This window comes from Channa argus, chromosome 16 (assembly GCF_033026475.1).
Source record: "Channa argus isolate prfri chromosome 16, Channa argus male v1.0, whole genome shotgun sequence".
Classification (NCBI taxonomy): domain Eukaryota; kingdom Metazoa; phylum Chordata; class Actinopteri; order Anabantiformes; family Channidae; genus Channa; species Channa argus.
In genome coordinates, this window is record NC_090212.1 from 12,485,963 (window position 1) to 12,503,939 (window position 17,977).

The 17,977-nt window shown below is 38.1% G+C and overlaps 1 protein-coding gene across 3 annotated transcripts; it reads left to right on the forward strand.

Moving 5' to 3' along the window:
* The first annotated feature begins 2,476 nt into the window (after nt 1–2,476).
* On the forward strand, nt 2,477–15,698 carry ppp2r5ca (protein phosphatase 2, regulatory subunit B', gamma a). Of its 3 annotated transcripts, none has more exons than XM_067479929.1 (14): nt 2,477–2,676; nt 7,688–7,887; nt 9,873–9,983; nt 10,304–10,396; nt 10,493–10,623; nt 10,763–10,822; nt 11,097–11,205; nt 11,387–11,440; nt 12,007–12,177; nt 12,273–12,400; nt 12,642–12,743; nt 12,912–12,984; nt 13,646–13,762; nt 14,471–15,698. In XM_067479929.1, the coding sequence occupies exons 1-14, from the start codon at nt 2,583–2,585 to the stop codon at nt 14,603–14,605; spliced, it is 1,578 nt and encodes a 525-aa protein (XP_067336030.1). In that variant the 5' UTR covers nt 2,477–2,582; the 3' UTR covers nt 14,606–15,698. The 3 variants fall into 3 exon arrangements, with proteins under 3 accessions (XP_067336030.1, XP_067336032.1, XP_067336031.1); XM_067479931.1 differs by having other exon boundaries at nt 13,681–13,762; nt 14,471–14,610; XM_067479930.1 differs by lacking the exon at nt 13,646–13,762.
* The last annotated feature ends 2,279 nt before the right edge of the window (nt 15,699–17,977 follow it).

Sequence of the window (17,977 nt, forward strand, 5' to 3'; positions counted from 1 at the left end):
GAGTTGGGTACAAAAGTTTTTATCCCCTTAGTGAATAATTAAAAATGAACTTTAATTCATTTACAATGAAAGAACATTTGTACTAGCTGAATGTGCATTAAATATTATGTCATATTAACAACATGTGAGCAGACTGTGTTGCACAAAGTTTTTGCACAGCCTGTGTTGCCATCTTCTGGTTGAAATTGGAAATGTGTCGTTATAATAATGTTGCAATTTCTTAATTTCATTTTTTTGGATGTAATGTCTAGCCTTTTAATTTAAGTACTTGGCAAATGACAGGCATTATATGAAAAAGGGAGGCTGGCAGAGTTCTTCATTGAATTGTCAAGAAATCCCATGAAAAGATCAAAGCCAACTAGGTGTTAATCTGTCTCTCAGTACTTCCCAACTTCCTGTTAGTCGCACTCTGCCCCAAGTCTGTTCATTTTTGCTAACCTGAATCTTTAATAATAAGTCAGTAACATTTATTTCTAAGAAACATCCAAATAATATCCTATAAAAACTGGGCTCTGTGTTCTAGACAATAGGTTTGCTCCGTTACGATAACAAACATTTATTTGAAATTATGCATGGGGGGGCCCTAAGCTGGAGCCTCTGTGTAAAGGAATTACTAATAGTTCACACACACACAGACACACAGACACACACACACACGACAAAAATAAACACAAAAGAATAAAAAAAGGACCTAATACAACTTATGTCCCTTTACAGTACCTCTGTTTTCTCCATTCATACATTCTTATATCAGCTTGAATACTAAACAGGGTTAAAAGGGTTTTGTCATTTTGTCACAATTGTCACAATTTGTTTGTTTAATTTCTCAACACCCCCCTTCTTCCACACACACTCAAACACACAGCCACACTTGAATCCAGGCTGTTCTGCTACCAGCAAATAAGTAGCAGCATTTACAAAATACTAGTGTCTGTTGGCCGTGGAATGTAATGGCACTTCTCAGAGAGGCTTTGGCTTCTCGGTGAGAGAATGCTAAGAGTGAGGCCGCTTTAGTGATACATTTGGCCTTTCTCTACTCTACCGCCTCAGACTGTCCAATATTAACTTAATACTAATCCTACCAAATTGAGCAAATATGACCTGACAATAACAAATATAAAAAACTGACATATTTTCAAGTCTTTTAAACAAATGTAAACAGAAGTGTGTCATTTTTAGACGAAGGACTGTAACAACTGTAACATCTTGTACATTGCATGGCATACATGGCATTTCCCAGAATTGAATTAGTTGTTACATGTTGTTGGAAAACAGCGCAATCCCTTTGCTATTAAAACACTGGGAAATGACTGTGGTGTTGTGAGCCCCACTGTTATGAAACATCTGGTCGGCCTTGTGGTATGAATGTGGTGTGTCCTTTGGTAAATCACATGAAATGAGGAAAACTACTTCATTATGTAGTGGAGCATCTAACTTATAAAGGTTTAGTCTAATTATACATGGCCTATAAAATTAAAAGCGTGATATTCTTTTTTTTTTTACAATACAAGTATTTTAATTGCTTAGTTATAACTGGAAACAAAAAGTGCATGTCACAAAGGTACACCTACGGGTGCGTGCACTGCAGTTTCATGCACTGTGTTTTCTGTCCGCATGCTTTCGTTTCCTGTTTACAACCAATTTTGCGAGGCACATGTACATCACTCAGGATAACATAATGTGGCAAAATCTGCCCTCAAGAGTATATGAGTCACAAAACCGTCACAATAAGCACCTTAAGTGGAGCCACTGAAGTGTGTAATTGTGTGTTTTATGTTCTTTTAACTGGTCTTCTAGAGCTGGAACTGGTTACCTATTTGATTTTATGGTCATATTCAGCATTAAGCCACATTACAGATTGACATGGCTGTTTCTCTTGTGTGGTTAATAACTGTATCCTACTACTGAATTCCTTGTGATTTATTGCTGGATAGCACTAGGTTTCAGGTCCCTGATAGTCCTGTCTTCAACCCCTCATGTAGTTTCTTCATGTCTCGTTTAGTTTCTCATTGAATCCAAACAGAGGCTCCTCTGACCCTTTCATTCACCTCCCTTTGATCAAGAACCAAGCAGAGATGACTGAAACAATGAAAGGCTTGAAGGCCCCTTGTCTTTCTCTCTCTCTCGCTCTCTCTCTCACACACTCTTTAAGCACACTCTGCTCAAGTTTTTTCCAGCTTCTTATCCTAAATCAGATTATGCTAAAAACCCTGCAAATGGTTAAACAGTTAAAAAGACTGAAGTCAAAATCTGATCTAAGCAGCAGCAAGGCCTGCCTTGCAGAGCTTCACCGACACCAATGAGTGGAGAGGAGGAGCTGCACTGAGCGAAAAAAATGCGAGTGCATGTCCCTGCCCCTGGGTCTTCTCTCAGCCAATCAGCACCCTCTGTCCCAGCAGCCTTTGCACTCATTGCTCCAGAGCAGCCTGAACTCATCCAATCAGCTGGCTCCTTCACTGCTTACATCACTAACTAGCCAGTTCCCTCCAGCAGCAGAGAGCTTCATTTTCTGATCTGCTTTTGTGCTAAAATGGAGGCTGGCCTCTCGCCCTGAGTGGATCGCCTTCCTGGTTGAGGTTTAGATGTTGACATGCAATAAATCTGGAGACAGGATGGTTGTGGATGCACCTAACTCCAATGGGCCTTTTCAGCCGGTGGCTCTTATGCACTTCAGAGGTATGTAAGGACTAATTATTTTACCTGTATTGTCCCACGGAATTAAGAAGACAGAGAGGGAGAGCTGTGTGTTGCTGTGCTCCGGTTCCCCTCCACTGGTTAATGCCTGTTTAGTCAGGATTCAGACACTTGAGATAAGATCATAGTTGCTGTGTTTTGGAAAGCTGCTTTGCTGCATTTGGAAGGTGTTGGGGAAGGGTTGTTTGTAAGGCTTGTGTGCATATCTGTGAGACACAGGAGCTACATAAAAATCTGGTTTTACTAGCTAGCTGCTCTCTGCCCATCCCCCCGCCAAGCTAGTGATGTCAAAGGAAGTGAGGTCATAGCCTAGGGAAGGGTCTTCTCCTTGGATTTTCATGTGTTCAACTGTAATGGTGTGGTTGTGTGTTAATGACAGTATCTCTTAAAGACGAATCAAATGCTGTACATTCTCTTCGCCTCCTTCCTAGCTGTGCAACCTGGCACAGCATTTTTGTCACCCTCCAGTTCATCTGGCCACTAATTGGTCTCAGTGTGCAGGCTGTAGACTGCCACTGCTCTGCAGCCTTCTCCATCTTTCCAGCCTTTTCCCTTGTTACCCTCCCATGAGCAACATGCTCAGGCACCCTGGAGGTGATTTCTCTCTAGAGAAGACAGGAGAAATGAGACCAGATTTTTTTCCCTTCAGTGCCTGTCTTTGCCAACAGAGCACCGCTGTCAGTATGACCCGGCCATCTTTGACACAGCAGAGCAGTAATGTTGTAGGATTGAAGCACCAGGCACAGCCTCTCAATGTGTGTACAATGTAGTCAGTCACGTTTGAAAGGGCCAGTCTCTTACCACTGTATTTGAGTGCAGTCCAGCGTTGGATCAAGCCTCCGGGAATTATTGATTACACTCTATTGAGCTACAGAGGCGACTGCCTTGAATGACAACTCAGTGTTCGGGAACAGTCAGGCTGCCTCTGCCTTCTTGCTCTTTCCTCTCTTTGTTATGACCCTGTGCAGAGAAAATGTGTTACAGCAGCGTATATACAGATCTTTTCACATTGTGTCTAGATCCAGTCTGGAGATCTGAACTTGTCTCAGTTTAATGTTTCACTGATCACGTAAGACTAGTTTTCATTCCTCTTCTCAATTTTGCATTTTGTGAATGGGGAACTGAAACTACTACTGAACAAAAAAAAATTCTATATTTGTACACGGAGTTGTGCAGTCTTACCCCAGGTATAGACCTGAAAACTAGCATTTGTTTGTTTTTGGTTTAACAGACTAATACATCTTGTTTGGGCCATTTTTTTCTAAGATTCACACACACCATAACAATGACTAGATGCCATTCTGTGTTATGAGGAATAAACTATCATTCGTGCTACACTACGTACGGTATGATGTCACACAAATACAGCACTTGCCCATCTTCAAATGTGGCATATTCTGGAGTCAGAATATGTGACTCAAGATGCACTTTGCGTCTAAGTGTGAACAGGTCCGTTTCTATGAGATGCAAGGCTTCATCTTTGTAACAGGCACTTTGAGGAGCTTCTCACCATTATTCATCATCCAAATTGAAGCTATGAATGCATCTCAAGTATGGCAGTGAAGCATACCTTTACCTATCTCCAACAACCTGGCCATAACTCAGGAACTGTACTCAACAGTATTCTTCTAGATTGCATTCTCAGGTGTCGCTCACAATGTAGCTGTAGCAGTTTTAATGGATGAATGTGGGTTTACTAAAACTCTTCAAAAGTGTCCCCATATATAGCTTTAAATAGTAGCTAGTCAATGTTTACATTAATCATAACATGCTAACTCTAGACTAGCAGCTGTTCATTTGACCTATTTACAGAGTAGACATATAGAGAGCGTGGCTCCAGCTCCTTATCATTCTTTTTTTATTGTTATTATTTTTTAAATTCTGACTTTAAAATAACTCTTTCTCTGTTTTTCCCAGGGCAGAATCCTCACATGTGCATGGTTGTTCCCTTCTTAAGGCTTCTCTTAGTTACATTTTTAGAAGTCACATTGTGGTTAACATCAATTTTGAGATCACAACACTGGGGCTTTATCTGTTACACAACAACCTGCTGGGTATTTTAGGAGTGGACAGAAACTTTATAACACTGGCAGGCTGACTTACATAACAGGGCCTACACAAGTCCGACATGGTCAGGGGTTCAAGGCATGGCAACACATTCCAGGACAGCTTCAACTGGACAACTCTAACTCACAAATTACAAAATATGGTACAACATAAAAGTAGTGGCAGAGAGAGAGATGGAGAAAGACGGTGCACACACAGATAACGCACACAAATAAACATTAATTTAATCCTCCTTCCTTTTCATAGAAAAACTGCCACTTGTACTTTCTCCTGTTGCTATAGCACTTTTGTCTATTAAATCTTAATGGGAAATGGACAATAATGGCAGTGGACACACTTACCCTCTTTCCTCTGGAATTCACAAAGTCTCGCTGTCATCGAGATAAATTGGTTGACTTGAAACTGACACTGCAGAAGTGAGTGTGTGTCTGTGTGTTAGCTAAGTCTCCATTATGTCTGAATAGGATTTCTCCCTTCTTAGCTAGAGTGTGTGTGTGTGTGTGTGTGTGTGTGTAGGTGTGTGTGTGTGTGTGTGTGTGTGTGTCTTTGTGTTCCCTTCTTTATTTTGTGCCAGTGTGATACAGTGTGTACATTCACTGAAATAAGCACATGTGTGAATAGGTTTGGTAATCTGCAAATTTGATCTATCATGTTTTTATGGAGTCAGCTTATTACACACCTGCGTTAGTGAACTGGTAGATAACTTGTGTGCCTGTTTGTTCATTTGCTCATTACTTTCTGTCTAATTAAAACAAGATGGAGTGCAGTAGAGCAATACAAAGACTAAATCATTTATCTCAAAGTAATATAGTTACATTATTTTTTGTAACAAATAGCATTTTTGTTCTGATCAGTTGGTTATTATTTTTGTATCCTCATTTGAACTATGAAAATCTCATATAAATCCTAATTTGTCTCACAACCTAATTTGCTTATCTCAGTAATTGGAATCATTCTGCCCATGGGTTACAGGACATTGGTGGAGGAGGCTTGAGATTGATCTATTTTTTCTCCTTTTGACGTATATACCTATGTGTATATATATGTTTTCTAATTCAGTTCACTCATGGCATCACCCTCCTTATGTCTGACAGCCTTCTTGCATGCCACACCCTTTACTGATTAGTAATTATAGGGTATAGGAAACAGAGCCCTGCACAGGGATGATTAACATGGTGTAAATGGAAAACGTTATATGATATACATGCAGGGAGGATGTTAATTTTCTCGCTGCATTTCATAAGAATGGTAAATGGTCTGCACTATCGCTCTTTTCTACCTTTTTGGTACTCAAAGCGCTTTACACCAGAAGCGGTCCATGTTCCAGAAATAGGGCAAACTCTTAATGTAAAGCTGCTCGAGGTGTCAAATTCTGCATGCATGTGTGTGGGAAGTGATTGCTAAAAACCTAACCTGTCTGTTTCCAGATATGGAACAAGCAATAATCAAAGCACAAATACTGTATATATCAATCAAACTAACCACATTTAAGTCTGACTTGTGGTGACTTGTTATTCACTATTAAACAAATGAGACTCTTATTCTGTACTCATGCAGCTGCTTCTGTCAGTAACAAGGGGAATATTGTAACATTATGGACTTAATTACATTTCCTGCTCGGCTAACACAGAATAAAATCAGTCAGGTAAAAGACTTTATTACCGGTTTTAAGTTTTATTGCGGTATATATGTTTTTAATTGAGGAGTACCTAATCTATAAAAGGAGGTAGAGGTCACTGGAGATTGTCATTTTGATAAGAAATGGTCATGTAATTTTACAATTGCATTTATATTTGCAGACAGTACTGGCCGTGGCTCCAGAGTACTGTTTTATACGAAAACCGTACTTAAACAAGCGTAAATAGGTTTCTGCATTTGACTGGCTTGCAGAGAGTTTTGAGGAGATTGTGTGTGTGTGTGTGTGTGTGTGTGTGTGTGTCAGGTAAATACAAGGCTACAACGTAAAGGCTAGAATCAGCGGAATAAGCTGAAACCTGGCTTCCTCCTGTGACAAGATGACATAACAAAGCCAGGCTACCAGTTTGATCTATGCTAAGCTAAGCTATCTAGCTTCTGTCTGAAGATGTGGTTTCAGTCATGAAATGAATCGCGCTTTAACAACTGTAGCTAAGGGGCCTGAGAGTGCTTTTCCTCAATTATGACTTGCAATACCAAACATGATTAGAGATGGACATTGATGAATGTTCTTTTTAATAACTACATAATTATAATATCATTATGTGCCATGCTGCACCCCATAAGCAGGTAGAGTAGGAGTTTAGTGCAACCCAAATGGCTGTTTCCTCTTTGTGTTGTCATGTGTGAAGTGCTGACTTGAGCAGTGATAGTTTGTTTACAACCCTGTGCTCCTGAGTGCTTTAGTGGAAATGAAACGGCAAGTCTTCAAACCCCCATGGACAAAAATAATGATGGACTTGAATAGCTAGTTTTCTTAGCAAAATTGTTTTTTTTTTGTTTTTTTTTTCCCTCAGCATGCATGTGTCAAATGGCCTGACTGTGATTGTTCACCTGGGTCCCAAATCTCTCATCCTCCATTCTGTGTTTTCTCCTCCACTCAGCTCTGTTGTTATCCTCCCCATGGGCTCAAAACATCATCCTTTCTCTCAATGCACTTTAGTCTTCATGACTCATTTGCCAGTCTGCATCACTCTATTGCTTCCTGCCATTTCTTTTTCTGTCACATTGCTGTTTTAACTGTCATGATTGACAGTTAAAACCACCCCCTCCTTTCTCTTGTGGCCCCTTATTCTTTGAACATGGCTTCATTCTCAAATATTCTCCACTGGCTTATTTCATCACCATTGTGCAGTCCTGTTACTGCTGCAGCTGTCTTTCGGGTGTCCCCGGACTCTCCTCTCTTCTCCCCCCTCACCCACCTTACTCTTTTTATATTCTCTTTCTTTAGATGTGGCCCCAGCAGAGCAGGAGAAGCTCTTCATCCAGAAGCTACGACAGTGCTGCGTTCTCTTCGACTTCCTGTCTGATCCACTGAGCGACCTGAAATGGAAGGAAGTGAAGAGGGCGGCGCTGAGTGAAATGGTGGAGTACATCACCCACAACAGGAATGTCATCACAGAACCCATCTACCCAGAGGTGGTGCACATGGTCAGTAAAGAGGGAGGGGATGTGGGTTTTGTGGTTAAAGCTAAGGATGAGGGCGAAACTCAGGCTAAAAATAGGGGCAAACTGTGGCCGAGGGACAGAGCAGGTTGGGGGGAGAGACAGCATGAATTATAAGAGATCCTAGCAATCAGGCTTTGGTGGCACTTTGTTTCTCCTCAGGGCTGTGCTTACTTTCTTCAAGTATTAACCTTAGATTATCTAGTCGGGCACCTTTTTATGAAATGGGTTGGCCATTAAATAAACTTTCTGCAGCCATCAATAATGTTATTGTGAGAGTGAAGTCAGATAAAGCTAAAGAAAATTAAGTGAAAAAACAAATTTGTACAATCAATTAATCAGTTGTCTGTTTTGATAATCGACTATTTTCTTTTTTCAAGCCAAAAACGATTTTGTTCCTTGCTCTGCAGATTTTCTGTATGTCATATGTTTGGATTGTTGCTCAGAAATCTTAAAAAAGCTATTTGAAAATTTTTCTCTGCACATGAGGCATTTCTTACAAATATTTTTCTAATATTTAATATACCAAATGTTGACCAATTAAGAAAACGATGACCAAATTAATTGAACAAAATTGTTACTTGCAGTCCAAGACTTGGACTTTGGTTTGCTTTCCTGAATGAAGTAGGTTAAAGTCAATGAAATTCAGAGTGACTTCAGCTCAGTTATTTGTCACAAAAGCCAAATGTAAGAATCTGTAAGGTTGTAAAGAAATATCTGTACATGATAGCGTGTACATGTTTATAGAGGCTCATTTCGAGCACAGGATTTTTCCTCTTATTAAAGGGCTGACATGCACTTCACATTCAGCAGAAGTAATAGTTATTGCTTGGATAAATGCAATAATCGCTTTTACTCTGATTTACAGTAACTAAACTTAACCAGCAGAGAATCCATGCAAAATGCAATTATCATGATGATAGATGTCGCGCTTTGCTTTTCATCACATTCTTTAGTGTGCAGACACACACAATTTGTGCAATTAACATGATAAAAAGTTTTAGACACTTTTTCCTGGCTACGTTATTTTTTTTTTTTCATCATCAAAGCCAACTGTAGTATTGCTATAATCATGGTTATGACATTTCCCTTTATAGTCTCCACTGTGGAGTTAATGTGCGGTCGTCTCTACAGCCTGTTCTGGGTTTAAATGCTGCACAGTTTGGACAGTCTATCTACCTTGTAGCTTGTCTTTTCAAATAAGGCTCCCAGTGTCTTAGTAGGCCACCTGCACTGTCCCATGATCTGCCTGGCAGGGAACAGCAGCCCACAGGGGAGTCAGTTGACACTGTGAGAGACCAGAAACACAACACACTTGGATTATTGTGGGCCAAACCCTTGGGGGGGCCAGTTGAAAGGACAAAGTTTACATTAGCCTCAAAAAAGAGATGAATTTTTATTAACCTAAGACGGGACATTTCTTGGGCATTTAGCTTTTATGGTTAAATACTGTATAGTTAAATTTAGTCTGACCTCTGACACTGGAATTTTTATTTTAGCGGTGATAAATTTAAGATTAGGAAATCGTGAGAATCAACACTAACTCCTGATCAAGGACTAGGAACTCTATCAGTAACAGAAGTGTTGTTACTTTTATTTTATTTTATTTTATTTTTTTTTGGTTGGATGGATTGTTTTAAAGGTTGGAATAATATGTAACACTGCTTGTGAAAAGGGGTCAAAAATCAGTCTTGCTGAAAACAGATTTGCAGTTTCTTGATGTGGTTTCACTGTAGTTTAACTACATGTCATGATGGTAAGCATTTCCTCAAGAATTGGAAACTTCTGACAGGAAGTCAAGGGGTGTGTGTGTGTTTGTGAATGCATGTGAAAACTGCCTTTTGTAACATAAATCAACTGGATTGAGGCATTAACTTCCCCCCGCGCCCCCACCCACCCAAATTTAGATATTTTAATTGTTTTAGCATAAACTATGACCATGGGTTATCAATTTCTTTTCTATCTCCCAGTTTGCAGTGAACATGTTTAGGACATTGCCTCCATCATCCAACCCTACTGGAGCAGAGTTTGATCCAGAAGAAGATGAACCGACACTTGAAGCTGCATGGCCACACCTCCAGGTTGACATTATTAAATCCTTCGTAAAACAATGAAGTTTCAATTATTGTTATTAGGAGGTCTAAATTATTAATAACCTGCGAAGCTAGTAGCATAGCTAAAGGATGCAATTAGGATTCCATAGTTAGCTGTACATTCTCTGTAGATGCATATAAATAACAAGAATGAATAGTTCCCATAATAAAAAAAAAAAATGAAAGTACTGTACATAAAGCTGCATGTCTGTATATGAGCAGGAAAGAACATCATAAACGTTTTACCTTAGTTTGCTTAAATCCCCTTCCCGTCATTTCTTTGTTTCTTTTTGTTTTTTCTCTTGCAGCTCGTCTATGAATTTTTTCTTAGGTTTTTAGAATCACCTGACTTTCAGCCTAACATAGCAAAGAAATACATTGACCAGAAATTTGTTATGCAGGTAAGAAAATAATAATGTTGTCATTTCTCAGCGTGTATAACAGAAATCAAAATTAGAAGACATAGTTTGCATTTGTTTTGTTTTTTTGCTTTGTAGCTCCTAGAGCTGTTTGACAGTGAAGATCCAAGAGAGAGAGACTTCCTCAAAACCACCCTCCATAGGATTTATGGAAAGTTCCTGGGCTTGAGAGCATACATCAGAAAACAGATCAATAACATTTTCTATAGGTACGTGCAGTTTCCCCACTGCTCTGTTCATTTGTAAACATGTATTTCAAGATAAAGGGTCAACGCATGGATCATTTGTTCTGTTGGTTAATGTAGAGTCTGTATATAGCCCCTGATAAAACCCTGTTTGTTCTTACAGGTTTATCTATGAGACAGAGCACCATAATGGCATAGCTGAACTACTGGAGATTCTTGGAAGGTATGGCCCTTATATAAAGTTAAAAGCTTTTGCAAAATGTAGCTGTTATTCTGTGCGGTTCTTGTGCAACTTTTACATTGCATTCAGTTGAACACTTTCGTTTTAACTCATCACAACATCATAAATGCACAAAAAGAACAAACAATGAAACTAGATTAGATTTTTGACTTTAAAGTTGCTCATATTTGAGAAGCTATTAAGTTTTTGCCAGCCATCCAATAATGTCAGAAAGTGGGTCAAGTGTTTTCTACTTATTTATTCTTTTATTTCACAGCATAATCAATGGATTTGCCTTACCACTAAAAGAAGAGCACAAGATTTTCCTGTTGAAGGTTTTATTGCCTCTGCACAAAGTCAAATCACTCAGTGTCTACCACCCACAAGTAAGTTTGCTGAATACAAAACAATCATTTTCAACTGAATAGGCGCATGGAAAATCAATATTGTCCAAATCTGCTTTAAGGACACTCCTCTTCCTATGGTACTACATGTCCTCAGCCTTTGTGGGGTTTTTTTTTTTTTTTTGACATTTTAATGATTGGTATTTGTTTTGATGTTTTGCAGCTGGCCTACTGTGTGGTGCAGTTTTTAGAAAAGGACAGCACTCTAACTGAGCCGGTATGTCTAATATTAACATGTTAGAATAATCAAAAATTCTTTGCATAATATTGCAATATAATAAAACTATGTGTATTGCTTGCTTTAGGTTTTCTAGTTTATTTTATTTCAAGATTTTAAGCTGATAAACTCCTGTTTGGGCTACTTCACTGACTACCATTTACTAAATCTTATACCCTGTGTTAACACACAGTGTTACAATGCATTTATCTTAGCTGGCCTATTGTAAAGCTGTAATTCTCGAAGTGTGTTGTGTCGGGCATGTTATTTACATGCTCTGCACTGAATAGGCAGTTGTTTTTGGATTATATATCCCACTATTAATTGAGGTGTGTCAGAGCATATGTGCACAAAGTTCAGGTTTCCACCGTCACACAGCTGGGCTCCTGTTGCATCTGAAGCACACAGCAGGTGATACTCTGAAGCACAGCTGCCATTGACAATGAATGGGCAACTGCAGCTGGCTTAGAATTTTGTAGCCTTATGTTTACGCCTGGTCACTTGTGTTTATGCCCAAAGCTGCTGACATTATCTCCTCCCTGTGTGTTTCTTCATTATCCCAACAGGTGGTAATGGCTCTTCTAAAGTACTGGCCAAAGACTCATAGTCCAAAGGAAGTCATGTTTCTCAACGAGCTGGAAGAGATCCTGGATGTCATTGAGCCCTCGGAGTTTGTTAAGGTGCAGGAGCCTCTCTTCAGACAGCTGGCCAAGTGTGTGTCCAGTCCGCACTTCCAGGTAACTGATGGTTTACAGCGATCTTACAATCATACCCCAGGGGGTGAGATATTCTGGTGCCTAACTTTATACATGTTGTTTACCCTTTCCTGTAGGTGGCAGAGAGAGCCCTGTACTACTGGAACAATGAGTACATCATGAGTCTAATCAGTGACAATGCAGCAAAGATTCTGCCGATCATGTTCCCTGCTCTGTATCGCAACTCTAAAACCCACTGGAACAAGTAAGACTATAAAGTTTGGGTCTTCACATGAGCTAACAGAACCTTGAACACACTATATGTTCTGCACATTTCATGTAACACTGCTCAGATAATACTCCTGAGATGCTCACACACTTCTATTTCCACTTTATTCTTCCTAATGATTTTCTTAAAACCATAAAACTGTTTAATATCTAATTTAGGGTCCCTGCTTTGTGCACAATTGTAGATTTAGAAATAAATCTAATTGTTGTGTTCCCAGGACCATCCACGGCCTCATCTACAATGCTCTGAAACTTTTCATGGAGATGAACCAGAAGCTTTTTGATGACTGCACACAGCAGTTCAGGGCTGAGAAAAGCAAGTAAGCAGCAAAACAAACTCTTCTCCCATTTGTTTAAGGAAAAAAAAAAAAAAAAAGCTAGACACATTGTTGCAATTAGATTAGATTTGCGGCTGATGGAGTGTTTTACATGTATCACTGGAGTGGAACCGATTTAAAGGACAGGATGTTTGATGCTTTGTTTAACAGAGAGAAGGTGAAGTCAAAAGAACGTGAGGAAGCTTGGATCAAAATCGAGAGCCTCGCCAAGTCAAACCCACAGGTAAGAAGTCCATGTAATCCTTTAAATGCATCGTTTTCTCATTTACTGTGTGTATGTGTGCGTTTGTGTGTCATCTTACATCCACTATTTAGTTTTCCATCTTAATTTTTTTTTTTATATTCAAACTTGACACTGTCAGTAAAGATGGATTGCTCTTGCTGAGTTTTCTAGGAGTATGCATATTTTTCACTCAAAGACCCAAGATGAACTTTACAGAGGTTGAAAACACTGCTTTTGACAGCTAGCCTGGGTGTGTTTAGGGAAACTAGTGAACTATAGGGACCTGTTCAGAACCAGACTAGATGTGCTAACAATATTGTATTTAACTCTCAGCAACAAAGAAAATAGGTGTAATAAATACAATTTCCAATTATTCCTTTATATTAAATTAAACATTTCTAACGTATGAAACATTGGTTTACTGGCTTTTTACTGACCATTTACTGGCTTTTTCATAGTCAACATCTGCTGTACAGTTCTCAATAAATCAAATTGTTTTCAATTCTTGCACCTTAATTAAAGCAGATCAAACTGACTGTAACGGTGGGAGTTGCTTATTCTCATTCTACTTTGCATGCAACTGAAAGTCTTTTCTCCATCCTTTTGGTTTTTTTTTTTTTTTTTTTTTTTTTTTTTTTGTTTCCCTTTCTTTTCAACATAGTTCTATATGTATGTTGATTCCTCTGACCTCAATAGTCCTGTAGCAATGGAGACGGATGTCCCTTTGATAGAAGATGTTCAGAGGCTAAAACAGACAGTTGAAGAGGGCGCAACTCAGGTAAACCTGACTTTCTCTCTCTTTATTCATCTTATGATGATAGCTGTCTGAGTATTCTAACTGAAGCTAGTGGCACTGCATTATCTATCATTGTAGTCTTTCTTTATAAAATATAGTATTTGTCCTAATGGTTTTTCCACCTTTTTTTCCTTTTGTGCACGTTTTCCTCCGTTTGCATCAATAAAAAAAATACTTAATAAATATATATATATATATATATATATATATATATATATATATATATATATATATATATATATATATATATATATATATATATATATATATATATATATATATATATATAAAATATTTTTTTTATAAATGAAATAAGCAACAACATTAAAAGTAAGATATAGTTGTTTATATATTAATTTGAAATAATACAATAAATTGACAAAATTTTGGGTAAATATTTTAGTGGTGACATTAACAGTCATGAAATTAAAAAAATATTAATTACTTTGCAATTATTGGTTCATTGATTTGATTGAAATAAATACAGTAGTTTCATTGTGTTTGTATGGCTGACTTGAATTCTTTAACTCAGTCTTGATTTTCCTGTGTCAATTAGATTTGATGTCTAACTAAATTTTGTTCAACCCATTGTCTGCTTTGTCTCAAAGATACAATCATAGCAAGGACATGTTGACAGAAAAAAAAATTATAATGAAGTCTAAAACCTATCATTTATTTTTTTTTTGACAGTTGCAGCATGACCAGAGAAAAGAGCGGCCGATGATGCGACGCAAATCTGAGTTGCCTCAGGATTTATACACCACAAAAGCCTTGGAGTCCCACCGCAGAGCTGAAGACATGTTGACCCCCCACGACGGACTCTAGGTCTTGCCACCTGCTCTTGATTCACTTACTCCTTCTCCCTTCAACAGCCATGGAGATCTTCTTTGCCCAGGTGCCAGAATTCACCGGTTGGGCTTTCCATCCGTCTTCCTACCATGACTTTTTTTCCCATAATCCTTAGTTCTCCTTCATTCCTACTGCTCCTGTGCAGAAGCCCTGTATCCTCTCCCCCTCAGATTTCTGCTTTCTCAGGTTTTTACTTTATTTTGAGAGGAGCGAGAGGGTCTTTGTATGTCTTTAACCCCTCGCCACATCCTCTGTGTTCTCCCATTATTTTACCCATCAGTTCCTCTCACCTTCCGTTCTTTCCACCCTCCCTGTAAATGTGGAACTTGGGAGTACAGAGGCCACAACACTGGTTTCATCAAAACCTCTTGCAGATGTGCTCACAGAGGACTGGACATGGTTACATAGGAAGTGACTGACTCTCTATGGAACGTCTCTTGGTCTGTGCTTGGTTGTCTTTTCTTTCAAAGGGAACAAAGACAGAACATGTTGGTCATTTGAAAGACAAGAATTTCCCATCATCTCTTATGTTTTCTTTACATTTTGCTCAATCGGATGGACATGTTGTTAGTGCCAAGACTGTTGTGTTCATGTTTGTTTTGTTTCATGTTTTTATCTGTGACTTTAACAGGGACACTTGCCTTTTGATTTTGGTAACTTGTGTTTGGAATTTTTATTTTTTTTTTTAACTTTACACTTAAGACCAAACTGAGGCCTGTCCTTAGCCTTGTTTGTCCAGGAAATATGGTTAGGAAAAGGGGAAGTTGTCCTGTGGACATCTGAAACTTTCATTTTCTTATTTTGTGCCAAATGCCACTGTTTTTACATGCTTGCTTCCCTGTGTTCATTGGCAGTATCTGAAAACTGGACCATAATGAGGCCCAAATGGTTCAAACAATGGTACTGTTTTTGAGTTTCATAAATAAGGAGGAACCTGACTGAAATCTTTATGCTTTTTGATACCTAGTGAGTTTCAGTTGCAGTACCTTGGACTTGCATTTAGCAAGGAGATGAGGTGTGTGTGTGTGTGTGTGTGTGTGTGTGTGTGTGTGTGTGTGTGTGTGTGTGTGTGTGTGTGTAAAATGTAATCAGATTGACATTTTGATTGGTAAATGGGAGAGGAGGCACAGATCTGTATTGCCACGCCTTTGTGTGTATCTGCACCTAAAACTGCCCCCAGTGTTACTTTTTAACAGCAGTTACTAAGTTAGAACCTCTGCCTATTATGTTTTTTAAAGAGCAAGGAGGTCTATTTGTATTATGTTATAATGATTTTAGGCTCATTTATTAAAACTTAATTTATTTTTAAACCCAAGACTAACTATTAACAAACAGGCATTTAATGGTAAACTTAAATTACCTGATGGGAACAACAACCAATGGATATTTGAAAGGTGTGGCATGTTTGCTACCATTCTTCATTTTGCTTTTCAGTGAAGAAGTTCTTTAAGGGTGGAAAACATTACCAGTTAGTACCATTGTTTAAACTGTTGAGGCCTGCCAGATTTCTTCATATTCGATGTGTTGTTTTTCTTTGTTTTGTCTCAGGAGGGTATTACCTTGGATGTCAGGTTTAGGATTTTTTTTTTTTTTCTTTTTTTCTGGTCATTCCGGATGTCCAGTGCTGAAACAGACTGGTATCAAATGGCCACAAAATTGCCAGATGCTGAAAACAAACTGAAAATTGTCACTTGGCTTGTTAACTGTATTAATACTGTATTTGCTTGAGTGCAAAAAGATGTAAATTAAACTACCATGTTAAACATGTACCTTTTACCTTGGAGGAATGCCATTCACCAAACTGATTTCTGTTGTCGAGGTCATTGCAATTATAAAACAGTCCTGCTTGCTGGGAGAGATGTTTCATAGATTTTATGAGGTTTAGTCAGATGTTTGAGATTTATTTTAGTGCTGAAAAACAAGTCATCCATGATAACAAAATATGATTTAAAGATGATTTGGTGGTTTGTTCTCTTTTGCAAGATCTTTGCGGATCTTTTACTTTAACATTGTTTCCAAAACACGATAACTTAAAGTGTCCTTTTGTATGTGACCTGTACTATATGATTCATTTAATATTGTATATATGATTTACCTTGTTTCATGTAGTGTTATATATCTAGATTAATTTTGTACAAATTGTCCCTCTGTACAGAATAAAACATCATTAGCAAGTGAAAGAAGTCAATCTGGCACATACCGTCTTATTTCTCTAGAAGAAAGCTCTTTATTTTTATTAAATCTGCAAAGTTCCCTCCCTCCTTTTAAATACCTGTAAAATGTTCATGCCCGTTGTGTGCTCCTATCACTGTCTTTATTGGTGTACAACTATATAAAATAAATAAAGAGATTATTTGACTATATATTTTCAAATATGCATCCATTTCGGCTTTACATTTCCAAAAGAGCACACCTCTTAAATGAAATATGATCATGTATAAGCTAGGATAAGCAAGCAGACGTTAAAACTAATAAAATGTCTTGATAATGACTGTTCATAATTAAAATGTCATTTCAGTGGTTAAATGCATCAGATTTTCATAGAACATGTATCAGTGATAGCTGTTGACAGTTCTTGTTACAGATCAGTATGTGATCAGACAAAATCACTATGCAGGATTATAGCCATAAAAAAACATTTTGGCATTGTAACATACATACTAGAAAAATAATTTTTTGACTTAATTTCATTAAGAATAAGTAAGATGGTACTGTAATGAAATATATCGTCAATTTAACAAGTATTTCTTTTAGAGCCATAGGGTTTATAAGAGCACAAAATGCTGTTATAACAAATTTTCTCAAAAGTAACATTTAAATCAAACCCAAAGGTTAATGATGGTATTTTACCACAAGCAGAAAAGAGGCACAATTACATGTGACATTTTGATTAAATCTTTCTTTTTAATTTGGTTTATATAATGTAGGCAATGAACTGTTTAGAACACAAGGGGGAGGCAGAGAGCTGAAAATGAACATTTACTAATCTGTTATGATGTGGACAGTAACATCTGCAGCGGATCTGGATGCAGCATTATTCCCACAGGGCATCTCAATCATTTCATGCATGATTGCATCCAAACTTGATCTGGAATCCAATAATCAGAAACACGACTGTCTTCCAATTCTCAACCAAAGCTAAAATGTTTTCAGTAATAAGTCCCACACTGATTATTGAATCACACCCACATGTCTGTCTGGCTTTCCAGCAGCAACCTGACATGGAGTATTTCTCTGGGACAGCACTTGCTTCTTGGCAATATACTATGGTTTTTCTGTGATCTGTGGTTCGATTGTGACAATTATAGTAAACACTTCTTTCCCAGTATATTTCACATTCAGGTTAAC

What these genes read in the sequence shown, in the direction of transcription:
- ppp2r5ca (XM_067479929.1), top strand. Translation starts at nt 2,583, where the DNA reads ATGTTGACATGCAATAAATCTGGAGACAGGATGGTTGTGGATGCACCT. An exon ending in ACCCAGAGGTGGTGCACATG is followed by an intron (nt 7,888 to 9,872) that starts GTCAGTAAAGAG and finishes TCTATCTCCCAG; the next exon opens with TTTGCAGTGAACATGTTTAG. An exon ending in TCAGTGTCTACCACCCACAA is followed by an intron (nt 11,206 to 11,386) that starts GTAAGTTTGCTG and finishes GATGTTTTGCAG; the next exon opens with CTGGCCTACTGTGTGGTGCA.